The sequence below is a fragment of the Patagioenas fasciata genome, chromosome 12 (genome assembly GCF_037038585.1).
Source record: "Patagioenas fasciata isolate bPatFas1 chromosome 12, bPatFas1.hap1, whole genome shotgun sequence".
Lineage (NCBI taxonomy): Eukaryota > Metazoa > Chordata > Aves > Columbiformes > Columbidae > Patagioenas > Patagioenas fasciata.
This window is the reverse complement of record NC_092531.1, coordinates 3,749,484-3,777,003: the sequence shown is the minus strand read 5'-3', so window position 1 is coordinate 3,777,003 and position 27,520 is coordinate 3,749,484. Positions and strand designations below refer to the sequence as shown.

General features: G+C 51.5%; 1 protein-coding gene across 1 annotated transcript; it reads right to left on the bottom strand.

Moving 5' to 3' along the window:
• LOC136113498 (olfactory receptor 14J1-like) lies at positions 1-27,520 on the bottom strand. Its single transcript, XM_071814145.1, has 2 exons — positions 27,481-27,520; positions 1-611 (listed from the first exon to the last, which is right to left on the bottom strand). The coding sequence occupies exons 1-2, from the start codon at positions 27,518-27,520 to the stop codon at positions 1-3; spliced, it is 651 nt and encodes a 216-aa protein (XP_071670246.1).

Below are 27,520 nucleotides of genomic sequence, written 5' to 3'. Positions count from 1 at the left end.
CTATGGGTGCTGAAAACATCCAGTGATCAGCTTCCTCAGAGCATCCTTGAGCTCCTGGTTCCTCATGCTGTAAACGAGGGGGTTCAATGTCGGAGGTACCAGCGAGTACAGAACAGACATCAGTAGGGCCAGGAATGGGGAGGAGACAGAGTGGGGCTTCAGGTAAGCAAATGCACCAGTGCTGATAAACAAGGAGACCACGACCAGGTGAGGGAGGCAGGTGGAAAAGGCTTTGTGCCGCCCCTGCTCAGAGGGGATCCTCAGCACGGCCCTGAAGATCTGCACATAGGACACCACGATGAACACAAAACAGCCAAATGCATAAGAAACACCAACCACAAGAAGTTCAAGTTCCCTGACGTAGGAGTGTGAGCAGGAGAGCTTGAGGATCTGTGGGATTTCACAGAAGAACTGGCCCAGGGCATTGCCCTTGCACAGGGGCAGTGAAAATGTATTGGCCGTGTGCAGCAGAGCATTGAGAATCCCAGTGGCCCAGGCAGCTGCTGCCATGTGGACACAAGCTCTGCTGCCCAGGAGGGTCCCGTAGTGCAGGGGTTTGCAGATGGCAACATAGCGGTCGTAGGACATGATGGTGAGAAGAGAATACTCTGCTGAAAGGAAAAAGACAAAGAGAAAGAGCTGGGCAGCACATCCCATAAAAGAAATGGCTGTGGTGTTCCAGAGGGAGTTTGCCATGGACTTGGGGACAATGGTGGAGATGGAGCCCAGGTCGATGAGGGCGAGGTTGAGCAGGAAGAAGTACATGGGGGTGTGGAGGTGCTGGTCCCAGGCTATGGTGGTGATGATGAGGCCGTTGCCCAGGCGGGCAGCCAGGTAGATGCCCAGGAAGAGCCAGAAGTGCAAGAGCTGCAGCTCCCGTGTGTCCGTGAATGCCAGGAGGAGGAACTGGGTGGTGGAGCTGCTGTTGGACATTTGCTGTCTATGGGCATGAGGACCTGTGCAAGGAGGAAAAGACAATGACAAGTTAGAGGAGAGTTCTATGAGGAAAATAAACGTGCTGTTTCTCATGGAAAACCTCCTCCCTGATGAAGAGATGTTTCCCCTCATTCTCTTTTTCTACCAACTAAGAAAAAGAGTTCATCACAGTTTAAAATGCAGCTTGGGCATCTAGTTTCCATGGACACACCTGTGAGACAAGATCCACTGAACTGGTGTCAGAACAAAAACTGACCCACACTGCCACCTTAACCCCAGAGAGCAAGAGCACCAGGGACAGATAGAGAAACAGGGAAGAACACTGCAGTGCTACCAGAAAATAAAGCAAGGACAGGAAGGCAGACGGGCATGCTGTGGAACCTTCTCCTTACTTGGATGTGCTGCTGCCACTCACATAAAGACACTGTAGAGCAAGTACTTTTAGCACCTGTCTTGTGTTCACCGTTCCAGGAACCCTTCACCTGGAGGTCCAGCTGCTGAGGTGGAGACTCGTGACCTGGACCCCATGGCTTTGGGGCAGAGGCTCTGCTGGGGAGGAGAGGAGACCAGGGGTTGCACTGCAAAATGTGTCTGCACTGCAGGGGATGGCAGGGGGGTCCTGAATCCCCTCCCCAGCATTTCTGGTCACAGCTCCTTCTCCCTGCCCATGTCTGTGCTGCCTGCAGCTGTGTCTCTGTCCCTGGGTCTGCTCCCTGTCAGTGTCACAGACCCCGTCCCACCCGCTGTGTGCTCAGCTCTGTCCTGCTCACACCTCCTGGCACTGCCCAGGGGCAGCTCTGTGTGTGCAGGGGCTCAGGAGCAGCTCAGACAAGTCCTAACGAGAACTGGGGTCTCAGTGTCTTCTCCAAAGCAAAGAAATAAATCCCCGTCTCCCACTGCACACCCAGATAACCAAGAGTGGAAAACTGAAAGCACAGACTCCTTCCCTTGCAGCTGTTGCTGTCTCGATGCTATTGTTCAGAAGGACCCTCTGCCATGTCTGTGGGGTTGATCTGGAGCTGTGAGCAGCCCTGACCCACACAGCACCCTTCAACCCCACAAGCTCCCTGCCTGCCCTGCCGGGGGTCGCTCCTTCCACCCACAGCTGCTGCCATTGGATCTCCCTGGGCAGGCTGAGCCCTGACCCTGGCAGGCGGCAGAGTCCCTGCCCCGGCACAGCCCTGGGGTGCAGGGACCCTGCTCTGCAGGACAGCCCTGGGCACCCCTGGGTGCACAACTTGCTTCTCAGATTTTCTAAGTTGCTGAAAAACATCCCCATCCCTACAGATCCCACAAGCTGTGCCTGTGCCAGTTTTAGGAGATGCCTCCAGGAGCTACAGCTGCATTGCCCTGCACCCGGAGACTTACCATGGCAAGGGCTGCAAAGGTTTCTCCTCCAGTGAGCTCTCAGTCATCCTCCCAATCCTGACCACCTTTAATCTCTCTCTGCCTTGCTCATCTCCCTGAGATCCCGAGGCAGAGCCCTCAGCCCTGCTGCACTGTGCAGAGGAGCTGCTCCTGGGCAGAGCTGTCTCTCTGCAGCGCTGCCGCTTGCCAGGAGCTCCCTCTGTCCCAGGAGCCCAGCCCAGCTCAGCAGCACAGGAGCAGCCCAAGGTGCTTTAATGACCCCTCTGGTGGCGTTGGTGTTGAGTCCATGGACCTCAGACCCTGGAGGAAGATGAAGAAACCTCTCAAGAAGTCAAAGTCAGATTCAAACTGCAAAGTTTCTTGTAATGTTAATGAGTCCCACTGAGGGAACCTACTGAGAAACAATATCCAGGATTTGAGTAGAGCAGAAAATTCGAGGCAGTGATGACAGGTCAGCAAAAGCAAAGTAAAGGTCTCTTTGATACTGATTAAACCTGGATGTGTTTCTTTAACCAAAGGGCCAAACCCTGACCCCAACCCTGGGCTCTTCCTGGGACAGTGTGATGTGGGGCTGTGCAAGGCCAAGGGCAGCACTATGGTCCCACACCTCCCAGGTTCCTGGCTGGGGACAAGGAGGCCATGAGGCCCCTGTGCTGGAAGGACAAGGTGTCTCCTCACAGGCATCAGAGGTGCAGACAACAGCCATAGCCAAGGGGAGAAGGAGCTCCTGTCTGGAGGGTGCTTTCAGCCTCTCTACATCCCTTGATCATCTCCACCACAGCCTGTCCTGTGCTGTGGCATCCCCTGCACCTCTTTCCCTGCAGGCTGCAGACATCCCCCCTGCTGCCCCACCTTGCTCTTGTCTGAGCATCTTCCTTCCTTTGCTGAGATCTCTGCATCCTCCCCAGCTGTTCCTTGAAGCACAAAGCCTTGGGCTGATGCAGACTCCCTCTGCTGACCTGCTCCACCACAGCACTGCCCTTCCAGTCACATTCCTTGCTGCTCATGTCCAGCCTGGACCTCCCCAGCTGCACTTTGGGCCGTTATTTCTTTCTCAAGCTCTTTCCCACTATGAAGAAACCTCCACCACCTCTGAAACCACCCTTCAAGCACTCTCAGGCTACTCCTGCACTGCTGCAGCCTCCCCAGCGCTGCTGGGCCAAAGCAGCCCAGGTCCCTCAGCATCCCACCCCATGTGCACAAGGTGCTGAACCTGCCTTGGCAGAGCCCTGCACTCTCCAGTTCCTCCCTGCTTCTCCAAACTGGGAAGCCGCACATTGGCACACCCCCGTGTGTGTGGGGTCACACCAGTGCTGAACCGAATGGGATGAGAACTCCAGGTGTCTGGGTCCCCACGCTCCTCCCCATGCAGCCCCGTGTGCAGTTGCCTTGTTCATGGTGAGCGTGCACCACGGGCTGGTGTGGGGACCTTGGAGTGCCCAGGCCCTTCTCCTCAGGGTCACTGCTCAGCGTGTCAGGTCCTGCTCTGTCCTGATGGATGGGGTTATTGTCCCACCCTGATACAGAACTGGTCACTTTATCTTGTCAATATTCAGAGTTTTCTGACGGGTAAATACCAGATGCGAGGAACTCTGCCTGGGGACAGACAATGTCAGCTGAAGGCTGAGGAGTCAGCAGGAGAGGGCAGAACAACATGGGCAATGTTGTGGTGACTGAACGTCAGCTACTGACCCACTGATCAGGAAGAGGAATTAGATGAGGCCTTCTTCACACAAATACAAGAAGCCTCATGTTTCCAGGTCCGCGTCCTTGCGGCAGACCTGAGATATCCCAATATCTGCAAGGTACCAGCCATCCAGGAGGGTTGGAGCTCATTGACAACATCTTCCTGACACGGGTGACTGAGGAGTCAGTGAGGTGAGGTGCCCTGTGGGACTTCACACTTGCAAACCAGAAAGAGTTGGTCAGGATGGGACAGTCAGGGATGGGAAAGTGGAGCTGAGGCTCCTGGGAGATGATCACAAGGCCAAGAGCAGGATTTCAGGAGAGCAAGCTTTGGCCTGCTGAGGGACCTGCTTGGGTCCTATGGGACATGACCTTGGTGTCTGCAGTGCTTTTCTCTCACATTTCCTCCCTCCTCTCTCCCACCTGCTGCTGTGCAGCGTTTTTTACCCTTTCTCAAATACAATATCCCAGAGGTGCTGCCAACATCACTGAGTGGCTCAGATTTGGAAGAAGTGGGTCCATCTTAGAGCCAGCTGAAATCAGCTGACACGGCTTCATTTCCAGTAAAAGAACAGACAGGGTGAATGTGGAACTGCTGCTGAACTTTCTAAGAGTAGAATCAGACAGGACTGAGGTTCTTCATGTCTTCTCTGCCTCCATCTTCACCACCAAGGTCTCCTGGGACTTTGTACCTGAAGGCAGGAGTCTGGAGAACACCCAGCCGTGGATGGGGTTCAAGTCAGGGGTGACCTGAGCAAACTCAGACACCATTACAGAACAGGAGATGGGTCACTTGAACAGCTCCCTGAACACAAATATCACTGTGCTGTGGCACCTGAGATTCCCAGGAACACCCACCTCTTGGTCCAGAGTTCTGTGACTTTTCTTGAGGTGTCCTGGCCTGTCTCCTCCGTCAAGTGATGCTTTAGGCACCCACTTCTCTGACACATTCAGTCGTTCTCAGGAGATTCTCTAGATCAATATTCATTGGAGATTGTTGATACCAGCTGTTGTGGAAATAAGGGTTTTGGGAGGGTGACGGAAATATTAGAGATTTGGTTTTATTACTCTTTATTATGGAAATGCTCACTGTTTGGCTACAATTCTGAAATCTCTGAAATCATCCACACCAGACTTGAAGCCTTTAGGAAAGTGCTGCAGAGAGCATCGTCTTGTAATGGCATTTTGGATGATACTGAGCCCTCTGCTGCCATGATCCTGAACTGCAGGTACTGAAAGAATGAACAAACCTGTCATGAACTGAAGGGCAGAAACAAACCCCAGGTTTCTGAGGGTGTTTGGTGTCGCAGTTGAGACGGACAAACGACATGGACCAAGTTCCTCCAAGATGAAAGTAGTAGATGCCATTTATTGCCACAAGTGCATTTTTATTCAGTTTTACCAATTCATGTGTCTCTTCTCTATTGGTTACAAGTTACAGCAGTAACATCTCATTGGCTAATTTTGCTATCATCAGTGTTACTCTTCTACTCCCTTCTCTCTCACGGGTACATCCTTAATATCTCCGGATACTCCTTTACTCCCATCTTTCTCATGGGTAGGCCTTCATATCTTCAAGGCTAATTTCTGTTCCCATGCCCTCCGTCAGGGAATCCACGGACCCACCGTAGTCCCCCACAGTTTGGGACCCCACGAAGGGCCATTGCTGACACAAGCAGTCCCTCTCCCTGGAGGCTTCTCAAGAAAAAGCCTGGAGACAATGGTCAGCGGTGGTAAAGGCGATGTGGAGGTGGCTCTGGTGCCACGTCAGCCCTTGACGTTTGTTCATCATCAGAATGGCCAAGCCCTGAACCCAGGACCTGACAAAGGACACCTTTTCAGTCAAATGTTTCTCAGGCTCTGCCTGTGGTCACTGTGAGTGTTTTGTGTTTTGGGGGTGGGTTTGGTGCCAAGTGCTGTTGCTTTAACCACAAGGCTCTGGTTTTCTGAGGACTTGGCAATGCCTGTGAGGTCCCCCAAACCCGTTCAACTTCTTTCATAAACCTGGCAATGGTCACCAATCACCTGAGCTGTCCCAGTCTCAAACTTGCTTGAATCCTCTATTTGGATCCATACCCATCACTCCAGGAGGTTCATGGATCCACCAGGCTCATGGATGATTCCTGAGGTCCATCCAAGTGTGGGCAGTGTAAGAGAGGAGCAGAGCAGGGTCAGCTCATGGGCCATGACTGAGCACAAACACCCCAGCAGCAGCCATTCCCCATCTCCCAGGCACAGCCATGCCCACAGCATGCAAATAGCACTGTTATATATGACTAGTCCAAGAGAAGCATGCTTTCCTTCCTTATATAACTCCCCCAAAATCTTCCTCCTATTCCCCCTCCACTCGCAGACATCAACTGCATTCCACTTGTGGCTCAGACATGGTTGTAAGGATTTGCTGAAGTCATCAGCCATCACCCTTTTCTACCCCCCATCCCCTGACGCTCTCCCACACCACACATGGCCGGTCACTGCTGCTCAGGGCCTCCCACTCTTCAGAAGAGGCCTCGAGATTCTTGCCTGGTGCTTGTTATAATCTTCCTCATTACCTCCAGATCTCACGGTGAGATTTCTTGTTCATGACAGGACCTTTGTAACCAACTCTTATGAAGCTGTTGTCTTTCTGTGATCATCTGTGCAGAAGGAGTGATCACAGAAAAGCACCAAATATGTCAAATCTGATACCAAGTGAAATGCAATAAAACCTTGTTGAGTCACCCCCATAGCTGTGTCTTTCCAGCAAGGAGTTTCTCCTGAGAAAGGGATCCAACCCCTGACACTCTCTGCAGAGGCACATGAGCAGTGTCCATGCACCTGGGGACACAAAGGGTGACTTTTGCAAGATCACCCTTTGTCTGAACCACTTAGATATGTACCTATGGATGGGGTATCAAGCCTTATAGTGCAGCAGAGATTGGAGCTCTGAGCTCCCTTCATCTGCTCTGTGTGACACATGTAAAATGGAACTACCCCAGTCAAAAAGTTGGTTTTGATTCTCTTCAAAACCTGAAGCACCACATGGGTCAGGAAACAAGCCAGGATACCCAACCAGGACTCACATGCTCTGCACTTAGAGTTCAAGTGTTCCTGGGAATGTCAGCAGGCAAGTCGTTCTGATATCTGGGTTCAAGGAGCTGGTCAAGAGCCTCATCTCCAGTTCTGTAACAGTGGCTTTGCTGCCTGGCTATGTGCAGACTCCTTACATGGATACTGACACCTCTGAGTAACAACCTGCTCTGAAAGGATGAACAAGGTTGGAAGTTCTTTCCAGAACGGTATTAGGACAGCATAAATGAAGACCCTGGGTTGGGGCAAATGAAAAGGGATGCAAAAGTTGTGGTCATGACTGTTTGGGGACAAGTGTAAAGCAGCCCAGCACCTCATATGAATTATTCTTGTAGTCAAAGAGAACCTGAGAGACTTGTCTAATTTCAGAACATGACGGGGAAGGAAGGACAGTGTCATTCAAGCTCAAAAGGACCTCAGGAGGTGTCTTGATCAACCTCCTGCTCAAAGCAGGGTCAGACCAGATTACTCAGGGCTTGATCCAAACACATCTTGGTCACTTTCTGGGACAGAGTGAGTGCCCACTCCTGGGAAACAGCTTCCAGTGCTTGACTGTCCTCGTGATTGGAAAGTTTCTCCCTTTATACAGCACTTTCCAAGCCCAGCCATCAAGATGGTTTTCACCCATCTACTTACACACTGACTCAGACCATGATATTGTGGGGGATGACGCTGAATGCCTTGCTGACTTCCAGGTAACGGACCATCACTGCTCTGCCCACATCCAAAACCCTGTCCTTTCCTCACAGAAAGCAAAGAGGATGGACAGACACAGCCTGCCCTGGGTAAACCCTGTCACCTTCTCTTCCAGACACCCAGAAATGGGGTCCCAGTGGACATGTTCTGGGGCATAGCCCTTAGTTCCCCTGCTCACCCATTGGCCATTCTGAAAAGTGCACACACTGTGTGAGAGCTGCCAGTGGTCAGGGAGTCCCCCCAGTCTCCATGAGCTTTCCAAGATGGTGGAGAGTGGCCTCCCTGTGACACCGTCCTGCTGTCTCAGCTCCTGGGATGCTGCCCCTGCTGTCCCATAGACTGGAAAGGATTGTGTTACTTCCAGTGACCCCTGATTTGATCCCCATCCACTGCTGGTTGTTCTCCTCCAGATTACTGTCTCAAGTCACAGAGGCCTGGGAGAACTTACTGGTGAAGATGGAGGACAAGAGACACCGAGAATATAACTTCTTTCCCTGATAAAATTCATCAGTGGCCACACAGTGTATTTCTTTCTCCTTTAAGTGTTCGTGAAGCAGTAACAGCTTATTATGGGGCCCTTGAATTGCCTTAGATGTCTAGACTGAGTTTTGATCTGGCCTGTTGCTGTGCTTGGAGGCTGCTGTCCTTGCAGACCAGATGAACTCACTTCTGCTACCCTGCCTGGCAGTTCATTCCACCCGTGTCACAGCTCTGTCTGCAGCACTGACAGCTCCAGCTCCCCCAGTCAGGTCCCTGGCTGAGGCCATTGCCTCACATCTGGGCTGAACCACCCCAGCTGTGGCACCAGCCCAGCTCTGACCTGCCACAAGAAACCTGGTACCAAGTGCCCAAGAGCCCATGTGTGCAAAGGCTTTGCCTCAGAGCACAGACATGAGATGGCCAAAGATTGATGAATGTCTCTCTAGACCTAGGAGTATAAAACCAGAATATAATGCTTAAACTCATTCAAATGAAGAAATTCCCATCCACAGTTTACAGAATTTAGATCCTTTGCTGTAACATTCCTGGTGTCCTGCCTAATGATGGGACAAGAAAATATGATTCTCATACTGATTTGTTTTTTAATACAGAGAACACAATGCTTGCAAGAAGTGTCTGTTCAGAGGAGAGGGAATCAACATCACTGACTACTTGAGGCTGTTTGAAAGGATGTGCCCCAACAGCTCCAGGGACACCTGGAGGGAGCCCAGAGGGGACAGAGAAAGGGACTTCATGGGCTGCTCCTGTGCTGCTGAGCTGGGCTGGGCTCCTGGTTCAGAGGGAGCTCCTGGCAAGCGGCAGCGCTGCAGAGAGACAGCTCTGCCCAGGAGCAGCTCCTCTGCACACGCAGCAGGGCTGAGGGCTCTGCCTGCAGCACCGAGGGCACAGGAGCCAGGCACAGAGAGGGGAAAGGCAATGTAGGTGGTTTGTTGCTGAGGGCTCATTGAGAGACAAATCTTTACAGTCCTTACATGTTAAGTCTCTGGCTGTAGGACAATGCAGCTGCATTTCCTGGAGAGAGACCCTGAAGATGATAAATCCTACAATTTATAGGATCTGTCAGGTCTCACTCACAGTATCTCTGTTGTAGAGAAGAACACACTCCAGAGCAGGGCTTCCCTGTGGCATCATCAATGGGAAAGGGCATCATGGCACCTTCTGCTGAGGGTGACTGCAGTGGGAGCACCCAGGGTGCCCAGGGCTGTCCTGCAGAGCAGGGTCCCTGCACCCCAGGGCTGTGCTGGGGCAGGGACTCTGCCGCCTGCCAGGGTCAGCGCTCTGCCTGCCCACGGAGATCCCCATGGTGCTGTGGGGAGAAGTGTGGGTGGAAGGAGTGACCCCCACAATGACAGGGTCCTTCTACTGTGGAGAGGGTGCTGTGTGGGTCAGGGCTGCTCACAGCTCCTTATCACCCCCGAAATATTTACAAGAGGTTTCAAGGAGAAAATCGAGACAAGGAGTATTATAAAGTCAAGGAACATCCCTGAGTCTTTGTTTTCAGTCTCCTCCTCTTGGGGAATGGGTGGGGATAAATGCAAAAGGAGTCCTTAATGTATAACAAATATTTGAGAACTGCAACTCTGTGATCAGTAGGTCTTCCAGAGAATCCTCTCATGCCTTCAGCCACTCTGCCTATGCAACAACAGTATCACTTTTGCTGGACATCTTACACTTAATCTGACCCGTCCTCTTTTCCAACCTGCAAACAGGAAGATGCCCCCAGGCAGTGCCCTGGGAACAGGCAGGATCTGTAGGGCCAGGGGGAGGGCACAGAGGGTGGGATGGGGTCTGTGAGCACTGACAGGGAAGAGACATGGACAGGGAAACACCTCTCAGGGGGAGAATCTCCAGGCAACAGGGAAATGATCAGAAATGAGAGGAAATTAAACCCGGGATTGTTATGGGAGGGAGAACAGAGAAAAGTCCCTGTGATCCCCTGCAGTGCAGATCCCTCCTGTGAGCAGCCCCCTGGCCTCCTGTCCCACCCAGCAAAGCCTCTGCCCTCAGGGCCAGGGGCTCCAAGGCATGGAGCAGCTCCTGTGCAGCCAGAGCTCCAGTTCCTCTGCAGAGCACAGGGGCTGAGAGCAGCTGCCCGGCAATGTTCGTGTCTGGGAGGTGGCTGCACACCTGGGGAAGGGTGACGCTGTCTGAGTGCCCGGCTGCCTCTGCCCTGGCCTCTCTCACACCCACCCTCACCGCATTGTCCTTCTTGCTCCCCTGCTCTGGGTCACTGCTGTTGGGATCTTGTTCTTGCTCTCAGGCTCTCTGGGGATGGCAGTTTCAGCTGCAGAGTCACAGCCTGATCTTGTGGGTCCTTTCCTGCAGCTGTGTCCATGGGAACACATGTCCCAGCTTTGCTCTGACCTGTGGAGTGTGGGCAATGCAGTCTGTGGGGCTGGGGAGTGAGCTGAGTGTCCCCCAGTCAAATGCCATCATTAGGACCCTTGTCTGTCTCGTTGAGGTTTTCTTCCCAGCTGCGAGCTTCCCTCCAGGATGGAAACCTGTCCTATAGCATCTGTGTGTTATCTGAAAGCCCCTCGGAGAAGTGCAGAGGTGCTGCAACTGAGAAAATGCTTTTTAGGAAAGTATGAGACTTGTTTTGGTTCCATCTGACAAAGCTGAATCCCAGGACTGTCCTCTGTCCCCCGTTCCCATGCCCCCTGGTGCAGAGCAGGGCTGACTCCTCGGCAGCCAGCGGGCACAGGCCCTGCTCCTCACGGCACCTCCAGCCAGCACCACCCAGGGCTCAGACACGGAGCTGGAGGAAGGTCTGGAAAAGGACAAGGGGGTGTGGATGAGGAGGAGGGTGTATGAGAAATAGCTTTGATTTTGCTCAGAGAAGTCTCCCCTAACTTGTCACTGCCTTTTCTTCTTTGGTCAGCGTCCTATGTCGAGAGGCAGCAAATGTCCAACAGCAGCTCCATCACCCAGTTCCTCCTCCTGCCGTTCACAGACACACGGGAGCTGCAGCTCTTGCACTTCTGGCTCTTCCTGGGCATCTACCTGGCTGCCCTCCTGGGCAACGGCCTCATCATCACCACCATAGCCTGGGACCAGCACCTCCACACCCCCATGTACTTCTTCCTGCTCAACCTCTCTCTCATCGACCTGGGCTACATCTCCACTACTGTACCCAAGTCCATGGCCAATTCCCTCTGCGACACCAGGGCCATTTCCCACACAGGATGTGCTGCACAGGTCTTTTTTCTCTTGTTCTATGCTGCAGCAGAATTTTCTCTCCTCACCATCATGTCCTACGACCGCTACGTTGCCATCTGCAAACCCCTGCATTACGGGACCCTCCTGGGCAGCAGAGCTTGTGTCCATATGGCAGCAGCTGCCTGGGCCACTGGGTTTCTCCATGCTCTGCTGCACGCGGCCAATACATTTTCACTGCCACTCTGCAAGGGCAATGCCCTGGGCCAGTTCTTCTGTGAAATCCCCCAGATCCTCAAGCTCTCCTGCTCAAACTCCTACCTCAGGGAACTTGGACTTCTCATGTTTATTTGTTTTCTTTTTGAGGGATGTTTTGTGTTCATTGTGCTGTCCTATGTGCAGATCTTCAGGGCCGTGCTGAGGATCCCCTCTGAGCAGGGACGGCACAAAGCCTTTTCCACCTGCCTCCCTCACCTGGCCGTGGTCTCCTTGTTTGTCAGCACTGCCATGTTTGCCCACTTGAAACCCCCGTCCATCTCCTCCCCCATTCTGGATCTGCTGGTGTCTGTTCTGTACTCACTGATACCTCCAACATTTAACCCCCTCATCTACAGCATGAGGAACAAGGAGCTCAAGGATGCCCTGAGGAAACTAATGGCGGGATGCATTTAAAAAATAATAAAGTGTTCATCCTCTTCTCTTTAATGGATAACAGTTTTAATGGACCTCATTAGAAGCCCAGATCTGTGTGTGTGTGTGGTGGTAGTGGTTATTTTTTAAATAAATCCTTTTATATTTTTCATCCCCTTTCTAACTCACTGTCTGCTTTTCCTTCTCAACCCACTGGCTGTATAAATATGGAGCCATGCTCTCTGTGTATTTAAATGAAATAAAGGGCTCTGCAGTGATATTTTTCTCTGATATTGTTCCTCCAAGGCTTTTCTGGAGCTGCAGGGACAGTTACTGTGTGTGGGAGAAGGGTGAAAAATGTCCATCATGGCAGCCCTGCTAGGGAGCACCAGAGGTTGATCTTCCAGAGCTGTTCTGGTTCCACTCACACACTCTCCTTCTCATCCCTTGTGTTGGTGCAAGGCCTGAGTGCTCTGGCAGCTTGGTCCCCGTCCTGCTGTGTGTCAGTGCTGTGAGCGCAGGCAGGGACAGGCAATGGGCACTGCTGTGAGAGAACTGGTCTTTGTAGAAGTACTTCTATAAAGAACAGTGATCTTCTTAGGGCAGTGTCAGAAGACTGAAGTCTTCCTGAAGTTTCTGTCAAGAACATGCCCACAAAAGTGGCCACAGATGACACACGAATGTACAGCTGAACAGTGTGTGTGTGCAGGGCTGGCACACAGCAGTGTCCTCTCACAGCCAGGCCTCCTGCCAGAGACCTGCAGGACCAGCAGAGCAGGGCCTGGGCTGTGCCCCTGTGCACTGGACTCCCAGGGCAATCGTCATGGGCTGGCCCCTCACAACCATCATTTCACCCCTGGTCAGAGTTCTTTGTCCGTCCATGGAAGTACACTGAACGAACAGGTCTAAGGTCCATGTTTGCATTGTACAGACGAGATCTGAGCATGCATACCATGTACGTGAGGCGATATGAACCCAAGTCAGTACAAACACTATCAGCTATCCGTTGTGGTTCCATGAAGGCCTGTGAGACAGAGTTTATTGAGGTCACATCATGTTGGGTTTCCCACAGGAAATCACCAGAATGCAGCACCTGGATGTGCTTCCTTGAGCCAATGTCCATTCCTGATGATGAAGGACATCAAAGATAAATGTAGAACATGGTGACACACCGTAGGGCTGAGGTGCCTCCCATCCTTTGGGTATAGGAACAGGAGCGCATAGGGACACTGTGACTCCCGCCTCTGTGGTTAAAGCGAAAGTGTCTGTCCCTGAATATCTCAATGTGTTTTAAGAATCCATGAGGCCAGCTCAGATGTGGACACCTGACAGAACCCTGATATTTCTGTGTGTGACTCCAGGGACAAACCCCAGTGGCACAGTGAGATTCATCTCAGCTGCCTTGGACAGGCTCATTGCAAGTGTCCCTGTTTGCTGTATCACCTTTGCCATCTTCATCCCATGCTGTTCTACACAGTCCTGCATCTGCCCCTCTTTCCCTGTGGGAAATTCTGGATTGTGGTCTCAGAAGTGCCAGAGTGATCAGAGAGGATCAGAGGTCCCTCAGAAGGGCAGACGTCAAACCCATCTTCAGGAATGGCAGGAAGGAGAACTGGGAGAATGACAGGCTGGTCAGCCTACGGCTGTCCCTGGGAGGGTGACGAGTCACATTCTCCTGCAGCCATGTCCAGGCAGTTGTAGGACAAGGAAGGGATTGCTGAACCCAAATGGGCAGGGGAAAGAAAGGCATGTTGTGTACATGGAGTTTTGCAAGGCCCCAGACATGGTCTCCTGTGGTGGCCTTAGAGCAGATTGGGGAGACCTGGAATAAAGATGTGGTTGTTGTGATGGGTGGGAAGTTGGCTGGATGACCAAGCCCAAATATCATCAGTGGTACAAAGTCCTGTGTTTAGTCAGTTTCTAGTGGCATCCCTCAGCGATGAGTACTGGGGCCAACACTGTTGAATGTCTTTATTCTGCCACTTCATCGTGTCATGGAGCACATTTTCAGCTCCTTTGTGGATGATGCAAAGCTGGGCAGAGGCCTTGAACAACCTCACCTGGTGCACCCTGCCTTGAGCAGGAGAGCGAGACAAGATGATGTTCAGGGCTCTCTTCAAACCTGAGTTATTCTAGGATTCAATGAATCTTTACCTTGGAGAGGTGTTTGAGGACAGAAGATGTAGTCCTTATCAGTTAAAAGAATAAATCCTGCTTGTAGTTGCTAACCTAAAATATGTAAATCCTCTCATTTGTCGTCAGTCTGCTCCTCTAACAAAGACAAAAGTGACCTTTAAAACACCCAATCTGAACCTGCAAAGAATTCTGTCCTTGCAGTGCAGACACTCTGGAGCCTGCACAATTAGTTGAGTCTTGTTTTAACATCTGTCTCAAGACTGTTACATAAAGTGTACTTTAGCTGAACTTTGCTCCTTATACACTCATTATAATACTAAAATACACATCCCTAGGATGGGAGACCTAGGCTCAGACCCTTCCGTAACAAGCATGCATGGTGATAATTATGTAACCAAGATACTGAGGTTTAAACACTTGGCTCTTTAACACTGAATGTAGAGATAAGATTTTGGATATAATAGATGTTCCTTCTCTATCTGTTGTGCTGGTTTTGTTCCAGCATTCAGACTTGCACAACTCTGTAATAAACCATATCTCGTCTCTGGGTGTGGGATTGGCTTTGCACTTCATGTAGTGAATTCGCAATTAGCAACCAGGAAAAAGGAAAAAAAAATAAAAAAAAAAAAAGCGCAGGGGAGGACATAGAAAAGGCGTCAACATTTCACATTCCTGTAAAGAATGATTCTCTACTCAGATCTTTAGCATGAAATAGATTTGATTAAATTGATAAAACAAGCATGCTTTTATTTAGTCAGGTCCTGGCCTATAAGGAGTGTGATGGATGCGTATGGTCGCTTGTGTCTCAGAATGAGGTCACTTGTGTCTCAGAATCTCATAATTGAGTTGGAAGACTATGGTTGTGAAGGGGACTGTGACATTAGTTCTGTCTCTGGAGGTGACAAGACAGCAGCAGGAATAGAGCTGAGAAAAAACCTGTGCCAAAGAACCCACAGGCCCCATCCGGGAAGAGGCCTTGGAGACGGGCTATTGTGTCCATCCCACCTGAGAACATGATGGGACAGCAGCAGGGACATGGTCGTGTCTGTCAAAGAAACTGAACGGCCAGCAGCAGCCATGGGACTTAGAAGATCATGGTGAGGTTACTTGTCTCCTGACAGGTAAAAGGCCATAAGAAATGCTGGGGTGAGAGAATGGTTGGGAAGCGAGATGGGTGTCTGCAGTCTGTGGGGAAAGAGGGGCAGGGGTAGGACCGTGTAGAACAGTCTGTGGTGGAGATGGCAAAGGGCGCTGGCAAGGCTGGAAGGGACCCACAGAAATCAGGTCTCTGTCCCCTTGGCCATGGCAGCTGTCTCTGCCACTGAGGCCCAGGAGAAGCCATGTTGTCCTCATGGCACTGGGGCCTCGGTGTCTCCTTGCAGCCCCATGGGGAAGCTGGAAGTTGTTGCACCAGTGTTGTCCTTCCCTGGGCCTTGCACACCCACATCCCACGGTCCCAGGAAGAGCCCTGAGCCATGTGTGAGGGACAGGATCCCCCTTCCCATTTTTTGGAGGTCATGGCTTCTCCTTTCTGCTTGAGAAAGCAATCCAAGGGGTTTCTCAGCATCAGAGCTGAAGAAAAGACTAAAAGGAGACCTCATGGTGGCTACAGCTTCCTCATGAGGAGAGAAGGAAGGGAAGGTACTGATCTCTTCTCTTTGGTGACCAATGACAGAACCGAAGGGAATGGAAGTAAGATGTGCCAGGAGGTTTAGGTTGGACATGAGGAAAAGGTTCTTCACCCAGAGGGTGCTGGACACTGAACAGGCTCCCAGGGAGGTGTCACGGCCCCAACCTGACAGTGGGCTCCATGATCCTCGTGCACCCCTCCCAACCGAAAAGATTTTATGATTCTACTAAATACTAGGTCAAAAGTCCATGTTTTCACTGTATGGATGAGTTGCAAACATACACATCATGTGCATGTCCACTGTGTGCATGTGGTGAGATGAACCCAAGGGAGCACAAATGCTATCAGTTATTCCTTGGGGTGCCATACAGGTCAGTGGGACAGAGATGGTGTTCAGGGGTCTCTTCCAACCTGCGATATTGTAGGATTCCATGAATCTTTTCCTTGGAGAGCTCTTTCACATCAGAATAAACAGAGGAAGAAGAGAAAAATAATAAGAGTCAGAAGCAGAGATGTAAAATGGCCCAGAGTAAATACAGCAGCTCCTCTGAGGAACGTTTCTCCACTCAAACCCTTGATAGGAAATCTACTGGATAAATGTGATGAAAGCAGCTCAGTTTGATCTGCTCACACACTGGACCACAAGGAGGGTGATGGCTGGGTACGATGCCATGTGGTCACTTGTGTCTCAGGAGCTCACAGTCCAGTAGGAAGCCAATGGCTGTGCAGGGCACTGTGAGGTCACTTCTGCCTCTGCAGGGGACAGGCCAACAGCAGGAACATGGTTGGGAAGGGACTGTGAGGTCACACATACCAGACGAGCAATCGGGCCCAGTCAGCGTGGCTTTTTGAAAGGCAGGTCCTGCTTGACCAGCCTGATCTCCTTCTATGACAAGGTGACCGGCTGAGCAGATGAGGGAAAGTCTGTGGTGGGGAGTGAATCCGCCACACAGGCTGTGGGTGTTGTGTCCTTAGACTGCAGTAAAGCCTTTGACACCGTATCCCACAGCATCTCCTGGGGAAGCTGCAGCTCCTGGCCTGGATGGTGTATCTGTGGTGGTTAAAGAACTGGCTGGAAGGCATTTTGTCCCCCTGGAGCCATTTGTTCCCTTCCTGTTCACAGGGGCATCCCATGAATGCATCACTGCTCTCTACCCCAGTGTAACCAGGCACAGGGCCTTCTCCACCTGAACCTCTCACCAATGCCACTGTTTTCTACAGCACCCTCATACTTGACTGTGGGATGCCCAGAATGGCCTTCCTGAGACAGTTTGAAAAAGTCTTATTTCAACACCATCCCCACATCCCTGCTCAATTCCTTCATGTACAGCTTAAGGACCAGAAAGGTTGGGTACAAGTGAGACATTGAGAAAAATAGTCAGGAAAGCTTTGAGGTGCACAGAGAACCCCTCCACATGTTGACCTGCTGCTCTCTTCTGAACAGGCCCAGAAGACCTGGACAGCATTTGCTGTGTCCCAGAAACTCACCTGGAAGGTTGGGTTATGGACAAAAGGTTTGGTCTGGGAAGGGACAGACAGGTGCTGGTGGAACTTGCTGGTGTGACCGTGAGACATCTCTCAAGCACCTCAGAAAAGTCCTGGCTCTCAGGGAAGTTGCATGGTCCTCTGAGAAAGAAAATATCAAAAATGACTTATCATGGAATCATAGAATAATTGTGGTTGGAAGAGACCCTTAAGATCATCATTCCAACCATAACCTAAATCTGGCACTAAACCGTGTCCCTAAGAGCCCCATCTATCTGTCTTTTAAACACCTTCAGTGATGGTGACTCCACAACCTCGCTGGGCAGTCTGTTCTGTTGCTTCTAAACCCTTTTTCCCAAAGAATTTTTTCCTAATATCCAATCTAAACCTCCCCGTGTGCAACATGAGGCCATTTCCTCTTGTCCTATCACTTGCTACTTGGGAGAAGAGACCAACACCCACCATGATGAAACCTCCTTTCAGGCAGTTGTGGACAGCGACAAGGTCTCCCCTCAGCCTCCTTTTCTCAAGGCTGAACAGTCCGAGCTCCCTCAACCGCTCCTCACAAGACTGGTGCTCCAGACCCTTCACCAGCCTTGTCACCCTCCTCTGAACTCTCTCCAGCACCGCAATGTCTTCCTTGCCATGAGGGGCCTAAAACTGACCCCAGGATTCAAGGTGTGGCCTCACCAGTGCCGAGTACAAAGGGATGATCACTTCTCTAGTCCTGCTAAAGCTCGGATTGGATCAAGGCTTGAACACCTTGGTGTGACCCAGTTGGTGACAGGTTGGACTGCAGACTCCTGAGGTCCCTTCAACCTCAGTTCTCTTATGATCCCATGGTGATGTTGGGCTCTGTTTCTAACTGGAGCAGAGCAGACGATGATGGGGCAGGATCCACCTGTGCTGCAGGTGACCATCTAAACCAACATCTCAGCCAGGGAAACAGCCAACACCTCAGTGTGACTCGCTCTGGACAAAGTGTGAGGAGTCCTGGGCAGGGAAGGTTTAGAGGGCATTGTCTGCTATGCAAGACACAAAATGATCTTGGCTTAATTCTTGTAGGCCTATCAGATGTCAGTTAGTGTCAAGGAAAATTAAAATAAGAAGAACTGAAGACAAAGATACAAAGCAAAGGAAGGTGTCAACATAATTTATTTTTCTTTGAGGGGGCTTCTTTTGTCTGAAAAGGAAAGAGTTTTCCAGAACTGGGCACGGATTTAGGGCACGAATGTCTTCACCTCCAGGGACACGAACACCTGATGCCAGTGTAGATGCCCTGGGAACCCCTGCCCAGGCTCTATCTGCATTGAAAGGTGCTCTGGTCTCCCCAGGTCCTGTGTGATAGATGGAGATCCCAGGCCAGCACCTCAGGTACAGTGGGGCCCTAAAATGGCACTGGCTGTTTATGGTGGGACAGCTGATGACTGATGTTTGTCTACAAGTGCACTAAGGGTAGAAGAAGAAATATTGGCCTTCCCCTGTACTTCTATTACCAACACTCTATTATTTCACCTCCCTCGTCATTCAGGAGTTCCCCCCTTTCCTGATTCAATGTCCCTGTCAAAGGACAACTTTCCGGCAGACTGTCTGGAGATTTGCCCTTCCCAGTGCTCTCAGGTTTCTCCTCCACTTGTTCTTTGGTCATTCAGTTCCTCCAAACTGTCTGGTTTCTGCTTTGAGCTTCAGGGAGTTATAAACTTAACTCAGTGGCCTAATTAACATGGTAGTCAAGACATTAATTGTATTTATATTTATCCTTTCCTATCTTTCTGTCTGAAACATTTCTTGTGTTGATGACTCTTGTACATGGTGGACCTCATCAGATCCAGCTTACACACACAGCTGAGGAAAGTGTTTTACTGTTTATTAAACTGTGCAGTGTTTGCACAGCAGAGCAGGTGGAGCTGGTGCACAGGAGCTGCAGCATCTCCTGCAGAGCTCAGTGGAGAAGTCTGATGTGAGGAGAAGTGATGCAGTCTCTGGTGGTCAATGAGGGAACCAGCAGACTGGGGGTGGGGGTGAGGAGCGAGGTTGTCCATACAGTGTCCAGCCTCAGGGCACTGTTCTCCTGCCTGTCCAGATGTCTTCGGGAGACCCTCGGGATCAATGTCCAGTGTAGAATGCTGCTGTCACGTCTTCTATACACTGAAAAATGACAGAAAACACCCTTGAAAGAAATAACCCTCCTTTATGAAATCTTTGAAATCTTCATCATTGAGTGTCCCATTGAAACCTCTCCAGTTAGTTCTACAGGTCTTGAAGATTGGAATGAGATTACTGAAAGAAACACAGCTCGTTAAGGCTTTCTGAATTTTAATGAGCCCCATGGTGTATTTCGTGCTGAGTCCATGAACCTCAGATACCAAGCACAGACTGAATAATCTGCTCAAGAAGTCCAAGTCAGAGAAAATTCCAAAGTACCTTGAAGCATTAATGGGCCCCACTGAGGGCTGTTACTGACAAAGCCTCCCCGGGGACTCGTTAGAGCAGATAATTGGAGACTGTGATTGCATCAGGCAAAGGCAAAGTGCAGCAGCTTTGATGCTGGGAAAACCCTTGGTTTGTTTGGTGAAGGACAATGGCCAAGCCTTGAGCCCCTGTCCCTAGGAAGGGAGATCCTGTCCCTCACGTGTGGCTCAGGGCTCTTCTTGGGGTGTGGGGAGTGTGATGCCCAGTGCAGGGCAATGGTGTGACACTCCCTGGGGGTGCAAGGAGGCAATGGGTGCCATGGCCACGGCAACCATGTGTCTTCTCTTAGGCCTCACTGGCAGGGACATCAGTCACAGCTAAGAGGACAAAGACCTTGGCTCTTGTAGGGACATCCAGCCTTGCCAATGCCCTTGAAAATGTCCACCACAGTCCATCCTACACTGTCCCAGGCCTGTGGCTGTTTCCCCACAGGCTGCAGACACCCCATGTGCTTCCCCACCTAGTTCTCACCCCACTGTGTCCCCACCTGTGCTGCTGTCTCTCCATCCTCACCAGCTGTTCCTGGAAACACAAAGCTGTGGCTGATCCAGAGTCCTTCTGAATGACCACAGCACTGTGCTCAGAATGACATTTCTTTATCCTGAGTTCCACTCTGGGCCTCCAGAGCTGCAGTTTCTGATGGTTTTCCTTTCTCATGCTGTTTTCCTCTACCATCTTGTAAAGAGATTTTCAAGATTTCTGTAGCTACTACTACCCTTTCTTGTCATGGTTTTGCCACAACCACCAACCAAGACCATGAGAGCTGCTCACATCCTGCTCCCAGTCCCCAAGTGGGATAAGGAAGAGAACTGAAAGGGAAGGGAGAAACTTGTGAGTTTAGAAAAAAAAAAAAAAAACAAAACAAAAAAGAAAGAAAACAGTGAAAACACTACTACTAATAATATACTAAAATATACATAAAGTAAAATATATGATTCTCAGTGCAATCGCCCATGTAACTCCAGTTGTGCTGAACAGACAGCCCAAAAGAAGAGAGCACCCTGGTCCTGAACAGATGATCCCAGCAAGAGAAAGTACAAGTGCAAAAGGCAGAGAGGCCCAACGGCCAACTGAAAAACAGAAAAACATCATAAAACTGAACTAACACTGAACTCCCAATAGAATGGAACTTCCAAACAGAGCCAACCAAAGTAGCCGGCAAACCAAAACTAACTGGCTGGAAAAGGCATCCCCAGCTTTATAGTGAGCATGACACCAATGGTAAAGAATAGCTGTATGTCAGTCAAGGTGCTGTCCTGTCTGTGCCCCCTCCTGCCAATTTGCACCTGCAGCTGGACTCCAGAGAAGTCCTTGGTTTCACTGACAATAGTCCAGGTAAATAAAATAGAAATAGATAAATTAAATTAAGAAAATATACTCAGTGCTATCCCCCGTGTAACTCCAGCCACACGGAACAGCCAGTCCTGCAGAAAGGAGCACCTTGGTCCTGAGCAGCCCATCCCAGCAAGAGAGAGCAAAAGGGCAACAGGCAGAAAGGCCCAAAGGCCAACTGCAGAATGGCAGAACTGCAAAAGGCCGAACTGACATCGAACTCCTGACAGACTGAAACTTCTGAACGGAACAACCAAACCAGCTGGAAAACCCAGAGTAACGGATGTAACAAGCTCTAAAAGCCGGCTCCAGCTTTAGACAGAGCATGACACTAACCATAGGGAATATTTCATTGATCAGCCTGCATGTCAGTCCAGGTGCTGTCCTGTCTGTGTCCCTTCCTGCCATTCTGCATCTGCAGCTGGATGGCCAAAGAAGTCCTTGGTTTCCCTGACAACAACAAAGATCTCAGTGAGTTCTGACATTCATTTCATAGCAAATGGCAAACACTGTGAAGCTGCTAAAAGAAAAAAATGAACTCTATCCCAGGGAATAAACAGCGTTATCTCACTATTCTCATAGTAAATCTAAACAAAAGACTGTACTGGATGTGAAGGAGAGAGGTTCAAAATGCATGAAGAAAATTAACTCAATTTCAGTAAAAACAGCACGTTTCCTCAGCCTCCCCTTCATGAGGCTGAAGAAGTTTGGGTCTCTCAACATCTCCACATGTGACCCAGACTTTCTCTGGCCACATGGCAGCTCCTCCCCTTTCCTCCAGAATGGGGAACCTCACACTGGGACACACCGCTCCAGATGTGACCACACCAGTGCTGAGTCAAGATGGGCAATAACTGCCCTTGACTGGGTGGCCACGCTCCTCCCAGTGCTCATGGGCATATTCCTGTTTAGCACCACTGAGAACTGGCTGAACATCCAGGCTCAGAGGGTTGTGAGCAGTGGCACAAAGCCCAGCAGGAGCTACCATGAGGAGCACTGAAGGACACCATATCTCTACCCAACATCTCCTCCCCTCTTGGGTCCCCTGGAACCATCGCAGTGATAATGGGAAGAGCACTGCCTGTATGGGGTGGAGGAGATGGGGTCTGGAATGAGGGTCCTGGGGCAGTTTCTCCAGGTTGTTCATTCAGCAACAAGTCAGGTTGGATATTTGGAGAGAGGAACTCTTACTAAGGGCCTCCAATTGGCATGGAGATGGTATACGGTTTCCTGAATGCCTCCTTTTCTGGTGGAGATCACAGAGGCTGCCAGCCCTTTAGAGGACCCAGGACAGGCCTTGTCCTTCCTCTGGTCACAACTGGACCCCAGTTCTCCTGCTCAGCCACAGCTCAGGAGCCTTGTCTAGGGGTGACTTTCGGGTTAAGGTTGACAAGAGGGGTGCATAAGTTTGTCTTCAGGACATGTGATGAGCACCAGGACTGAAGTACCAGAGCAAAAGGATGTGGCTCCTGGGTGAATACTTTCTTCAGTGCAAATCCTGACACAGGGTCCCAGACTTGCTTTCCATGCCACCCTTCACAAGGGATGATGCACTAAGAGATGGCAAGTGGGGGACACCAATCCTTCTCCAGTTACTTCCCAGGCCTGGTGAAGCACCAGAACAGCAAGGACTTCTGACCCTGCACCCTAAACTCTGAATATTATCTTTGAGCAGCTGAACACCAGCATTTTTCTCTCTCTGGTGCTCCTGGCCCCTCCCCTGTGCTCCCCACAGCGCCCCAACCTGGCACTGATGCTCTGCAGAGCAGGTTGGCTGCAGAACCATGGGGTGAGTCCACACTGGTTGTGCTGCTCAGTGAGGGACACGGATGCAGCTGGATGGGCTGCACTGTCACTGAGCTCTTTCCTGGGGGTCTAAAGCTCTCGAATGGGTTCAGAGCATTTCTTGGGACTCATTGGATTTTCCACTCATTTCTGTTCAGCAATCCCTTCCTTGCCCTTCAGGTGCCTAGAGATTGGTGCAGGAAGACGTGGCACATCTTCTGCCATTCCCTCGGTTTCTCTCACTGTCATAGAGAGAAGAGCTCAGCCCTGCCCCTCCTGCTCCCCTGCTGAGGAACCTGCAGCCCCATGAGCTCTGCCCTCAGTCTCCTCTATTCCAGCAGAGCGAACCCAGGGACTTCAGCCACTCCTCATACGGCTTCCCCACCAAACCCTCCACCAAATTTGCAACCTCTTCTGGACACTCTCCAGTAACTTTATCTCCTGAGGTCAGCCCAGCGCAGAGCAGAGCGGGACAACCCACCCCCCCCTGCCCGGCTGCCCTGCCCGGCTGGCCATGCTGTGCTGGATGCACCAGGACACGGGTCCCTCTTGGCTCCAGGGACACTGGTAGCTCTTGTTCAATTTCCTGTCGACCAGAACTCCCTGATCCCTCTCTGCAGAGTTGCTCTCCAGCATCTCGTCCCAAAGTCTGTATGTACCGTAGGGACAAAGTACCTCTCTGAACTGGGGTGAGAAGTCTGGGCTAGAGAGATTAGTCCATGATGATTAGGACAGATTTGATGGGGTGTCCAGGGCACAGGGGCACAGCCCAGCCCCTGCTGTGCTGGTCCTGCAGGTCTCTGGCAGGAGGCCTGGCTGTGAGAGGACACTGCTGTGTGCCAGCCCTGCACACACACACTGATCAGCTGAACAATGGTGTTTCATCTCTGGGTAACTTTCTTGGGCATGTTCTTGGGAAAAGAACCTAGGGAGAAGAACCTTCAGGCCCTACCCATAGGAGATCACCTTTCTATCTGCAAACGCTGTTGTGAGGCCAGCTCTGTCACAGCAGTGCCCATTGCCTGTCCCTGCCTGCGCTCACAGCACTGACACACAGCAGGACGGGGACCAAGCTGCCAGAGCACTCAGGCCTTGCACGAACACAAGGGATGAGCAGGAGAGTGTGGGAGTGGAACCAGAACAGCTCTGGAAGACCAAGCACTGGTGCTCCCTGGCAGGGCTGCCATGAGACAGCTCTTTTCCCTTCCACCCATGCACATGGGAACTATCACTGCAGCTCCAGAAAGGTCTTGGAGAAAGAATGTCAGTGAAAATTATTGGTGAAGGATCCTTTATTTTGCTTAAACACAGAGAACACGATTCCACATTGCCACAGCCACTCACTGAGAAAAGAAAAGCAGGCAGTGAATTACAAAGGGAATAAAAATATTATCATAAAAAAAAACAAACTCACAAGTAGAGACAAAAAATACTGTACACAGGATGAACCTACAATAAGAATGTCTTCTTATGTAGAAGACAGACAGTTTATAGTTTCAGAAGAAATCCAGTCATCAGTTTCCACAGGGCATCCTTGAGCTCCTGGTTCCTCATGCTGTAGATGAGGGGGTTCACTGCTGGAGGCACCACCGAGTACAGAACAGACACCACCAGATCCAGGGATGGGGAGGAGATGGAGGGGGGCTTCACGTAGGCAAACATAACAGTGCTGACAAACAGGGAGACCACGGCCTGGTGAGGGAGGCAGGTGGAAAAGGCTTTGTGCCGCCCCTGCTCAGAGGGGATCCTCAGCACGGCCCTGAAGATCTGCACATAGGACACCACGATTAACACAAAACAGCCGAAAGTTAAACAGACACTGACCACAAGAAGCCCAAGTTCCCTGAGGTAGGAGTGTGAGCAGGAGAGCTTGAGGATCTGGGGGATTTCACAGAAGAACTGGCCCAGGGCACTGCCCTTGCACAGGGGTAGTGAAAATGTATTGACCGTGTGCAGCAGAGCATTGAGAAACCCAGTGGCCCAGGCAGCTGCTGCCATGCGGACACAAGCTCTGCTGCCCAGGAGGGTCCCGTAGTGTAGGGGTTTGCAGATGGCAACGTAGCGGTCGTAGGACATGATGGTGAGAAGAGAATACTCTTCTGTGGCACAGAACAAGAAGAAAAAAAGCTGGGCAGCACATCCTGTGTGGGAAATGGCCCTGGTGTCCCAGAGGGAACTGGCCATGGATTTGGGGCCAGTGGTGGAGATGGAGCCCAGGTCGATGAGGGAGAGGTTGAGGAGGAAGAAGTACATGGGGGTGTGGAGGTGCTGGTCCCAGGCTATGGTGGTGATGATGAGGCCGTTGCCCAGGAGGGCAGCCAGGTAGATGCCCAGGAAGAGCCAGAAGTGCAAGAGCTGCAGCTCCTGTGTGTCTGTGAACGCCAGGAGGAGGAACTGGGTGATGGAGCTGCTGTTGGACATTTGCTGCCTCTCGACATAGGACGCTGACCAAAGAAGAAAAGGCAGTGACAAGTTACGGGAGACTTCTCTTAGCAAAGTGAAAGCCATTTCTCATACACCCTCCCCTTCGTCCACACCCCCTTGTCCTTTCCCAGACCTTCCTCCAGCTCCGTGTCTGAGCCCTGGGTGGTGCCTGGCTGGAGGTGCCGTGAGGAGCAGGGCCTGTGCCCGCTGGCTGCCGAGGAGTCAGCCCTGCTCTGCACCAGGGGGCATGGGAACGGGGGACAGAGGACAGTCCTGGGATTCAGCTTTGTCAGATGGAACCAAAACAAGTCTCATCCGTTCCTAAAAAGCATTTTCTTGGTTGCAGCATCTCTGCACTTCTCTGAGGGGCTTTCAGATAACACACAGAGGCTATAGGACAGGTTTCCATCCTGGAGGGAAGCTCGCAGCTGGGAAGAAAACCTCAACGAGACAGACAAGGGTCCTAATGATGGCATTTGATTAAGGGAGACTCAGCTCATTCCCAGCCCCACAGACTGCATTGCCCACACCCCACAGGTCAGAGCAAAGCTGGGACACGTGTTCCCATGGACACACCTGCAGGAAAGGACCCACAAGATCAGGCTGTGACTCTGCAGCTGAAACTGCCATCCCCAGAGAGCCTGAGAGCAAGAACAAGATCCCAACAGCAGTGACCCAGAGCAGGGGAGCAAGAAGGACAATGCGGTGAGGGTGGGTGTGAGAGAGGCCAGGGCAGAGGCAGCCGGGCACTCAGACAGCGTCACCCTTCCCCAGCTGTGCAGTCACCTCCCAGACACCAACATTGCCGGGCAGCTGCTCTCAGCCCCTGTGCTCTGCAGAGGAACTGGAGCTCTGGCTGCACAGGAGCTGCTCCATGCCTTGGAGCCCCCGGCCCTGAGGGCAGAGGCTTTGCTGGGTGGGACAGGAGGCCAGGGGGCTGCTCACAGGAGGGATCTGCACTGCAGGGGATCACAGGGACTTTTCTCTGTTCTCCCTCCCATAACAATTCCAGGTTTAGTTTCCTCCCATTTCTGATCATTTCCCTGCTGCCTGGAGATTCTCCCCCTGGGAGGTGTTTCCCTGTCCATGTCTCTTCCCTGTCAGTGCTCACAGACCCCATCCCACCCTCTGTGCCCTCCCCCTGGCCCTACAGATCCTGCCTGTTCCCAGGGCACTGCCTGGGGGCATCTTCCTGTTTGCAGGCTGGAAAACAGGACAGGTCAGACTAGGCTGAGGTGTCCAGCCAAGGTGATGCATGTGCTGTGCACAGGCAGAGGGGTGGTGAAGGGATGTTATGAGCCTTCTGGCAGATGTGCTGATCACTCACAGTTGCAGTTCAGGAGTCTCAGTGACTTGTTTAAGCATGAGAGCTCATTTTCATTTTATCCTTTCCTGCACCCCCCACCCCGTGGGAGAGGAAACTGAAAAGACAGCATCAGGAAAACTCCTTAACTGTCTGGTAATCCATAGCCAAGGAGAGAAGGAGCTCATGTCTGCTGGGGCTTTCAGCCTCTCTACATCCCTTGATCATCTCCACCACAGCCTGTCCTGTGCTGTGGCATCCCCTGCACCTCTTTCCCTGCAGGCTGCAGACATCCCCCCTGCTGCCCCACCTTGCTCTTGTCTGAGCATCTTCCTTCCTTTGCTGAGATCTCTCCATCCTCCCCAGCTGTTCCTTGGAGCACAAAGCCTTGGGCTGATGCAGACTCCCTCTGCTGACCTGCTCCACCACAGCACTGCCCTTCCAGTCACATTCCTTTCTGCTCATGTCCAGCCTGGACCTCCCCAGCTGCACTTCATGCCATTATTTCTTTCTCAAGCTCTTTCCCAATTTGCCCTTGAGGCACCCCCTAGGAAAAATGCTGGGGGTAATCTGGATCTGTGAGCAGCTCTGACCCATACAGCACCCTTTCCAGAGCAGAAGCACCTTGCCTGCCCTGATAGGGGTCACTACTTCCCCCCACAGCTTCTCTACACAGACATGTAGGGATCTCCTTGGCAGGGACCCTGATCTGCAGGACAGCCCTGGGCAACCCTGGGTGCAGAAATAGCTTCACACCCCTGGACTCATCCTCAGCAGGACGCAGCTGCCTCTGATGGTTTATGGATGAATTCCCTGCTCTGCTGCATGTCCTCCTTAGCTGTACAAGGAAGTTTCTGATAGTTTTACTTACCTATCTCGTTTCTCGTACCAGCGTCAGAAAATCCCACCAT

Bases quoted from the DNA above. Each gene is read 5' to 3' on its own strand.
- LOC136113498 (XM_071814145.1), bottom strand. From the start codon at position 27,520: ATGGTGGGATTTTCTGACGCTGGTACGAGAAACGAGATAG. The intron at 612-27,480 runs GTAAGTAAAACT...TTTTCCTTTCAG, and splicing joins TGGTACGAGAAACGAGATAG to CAGAGTATTCTCTTCTCACC.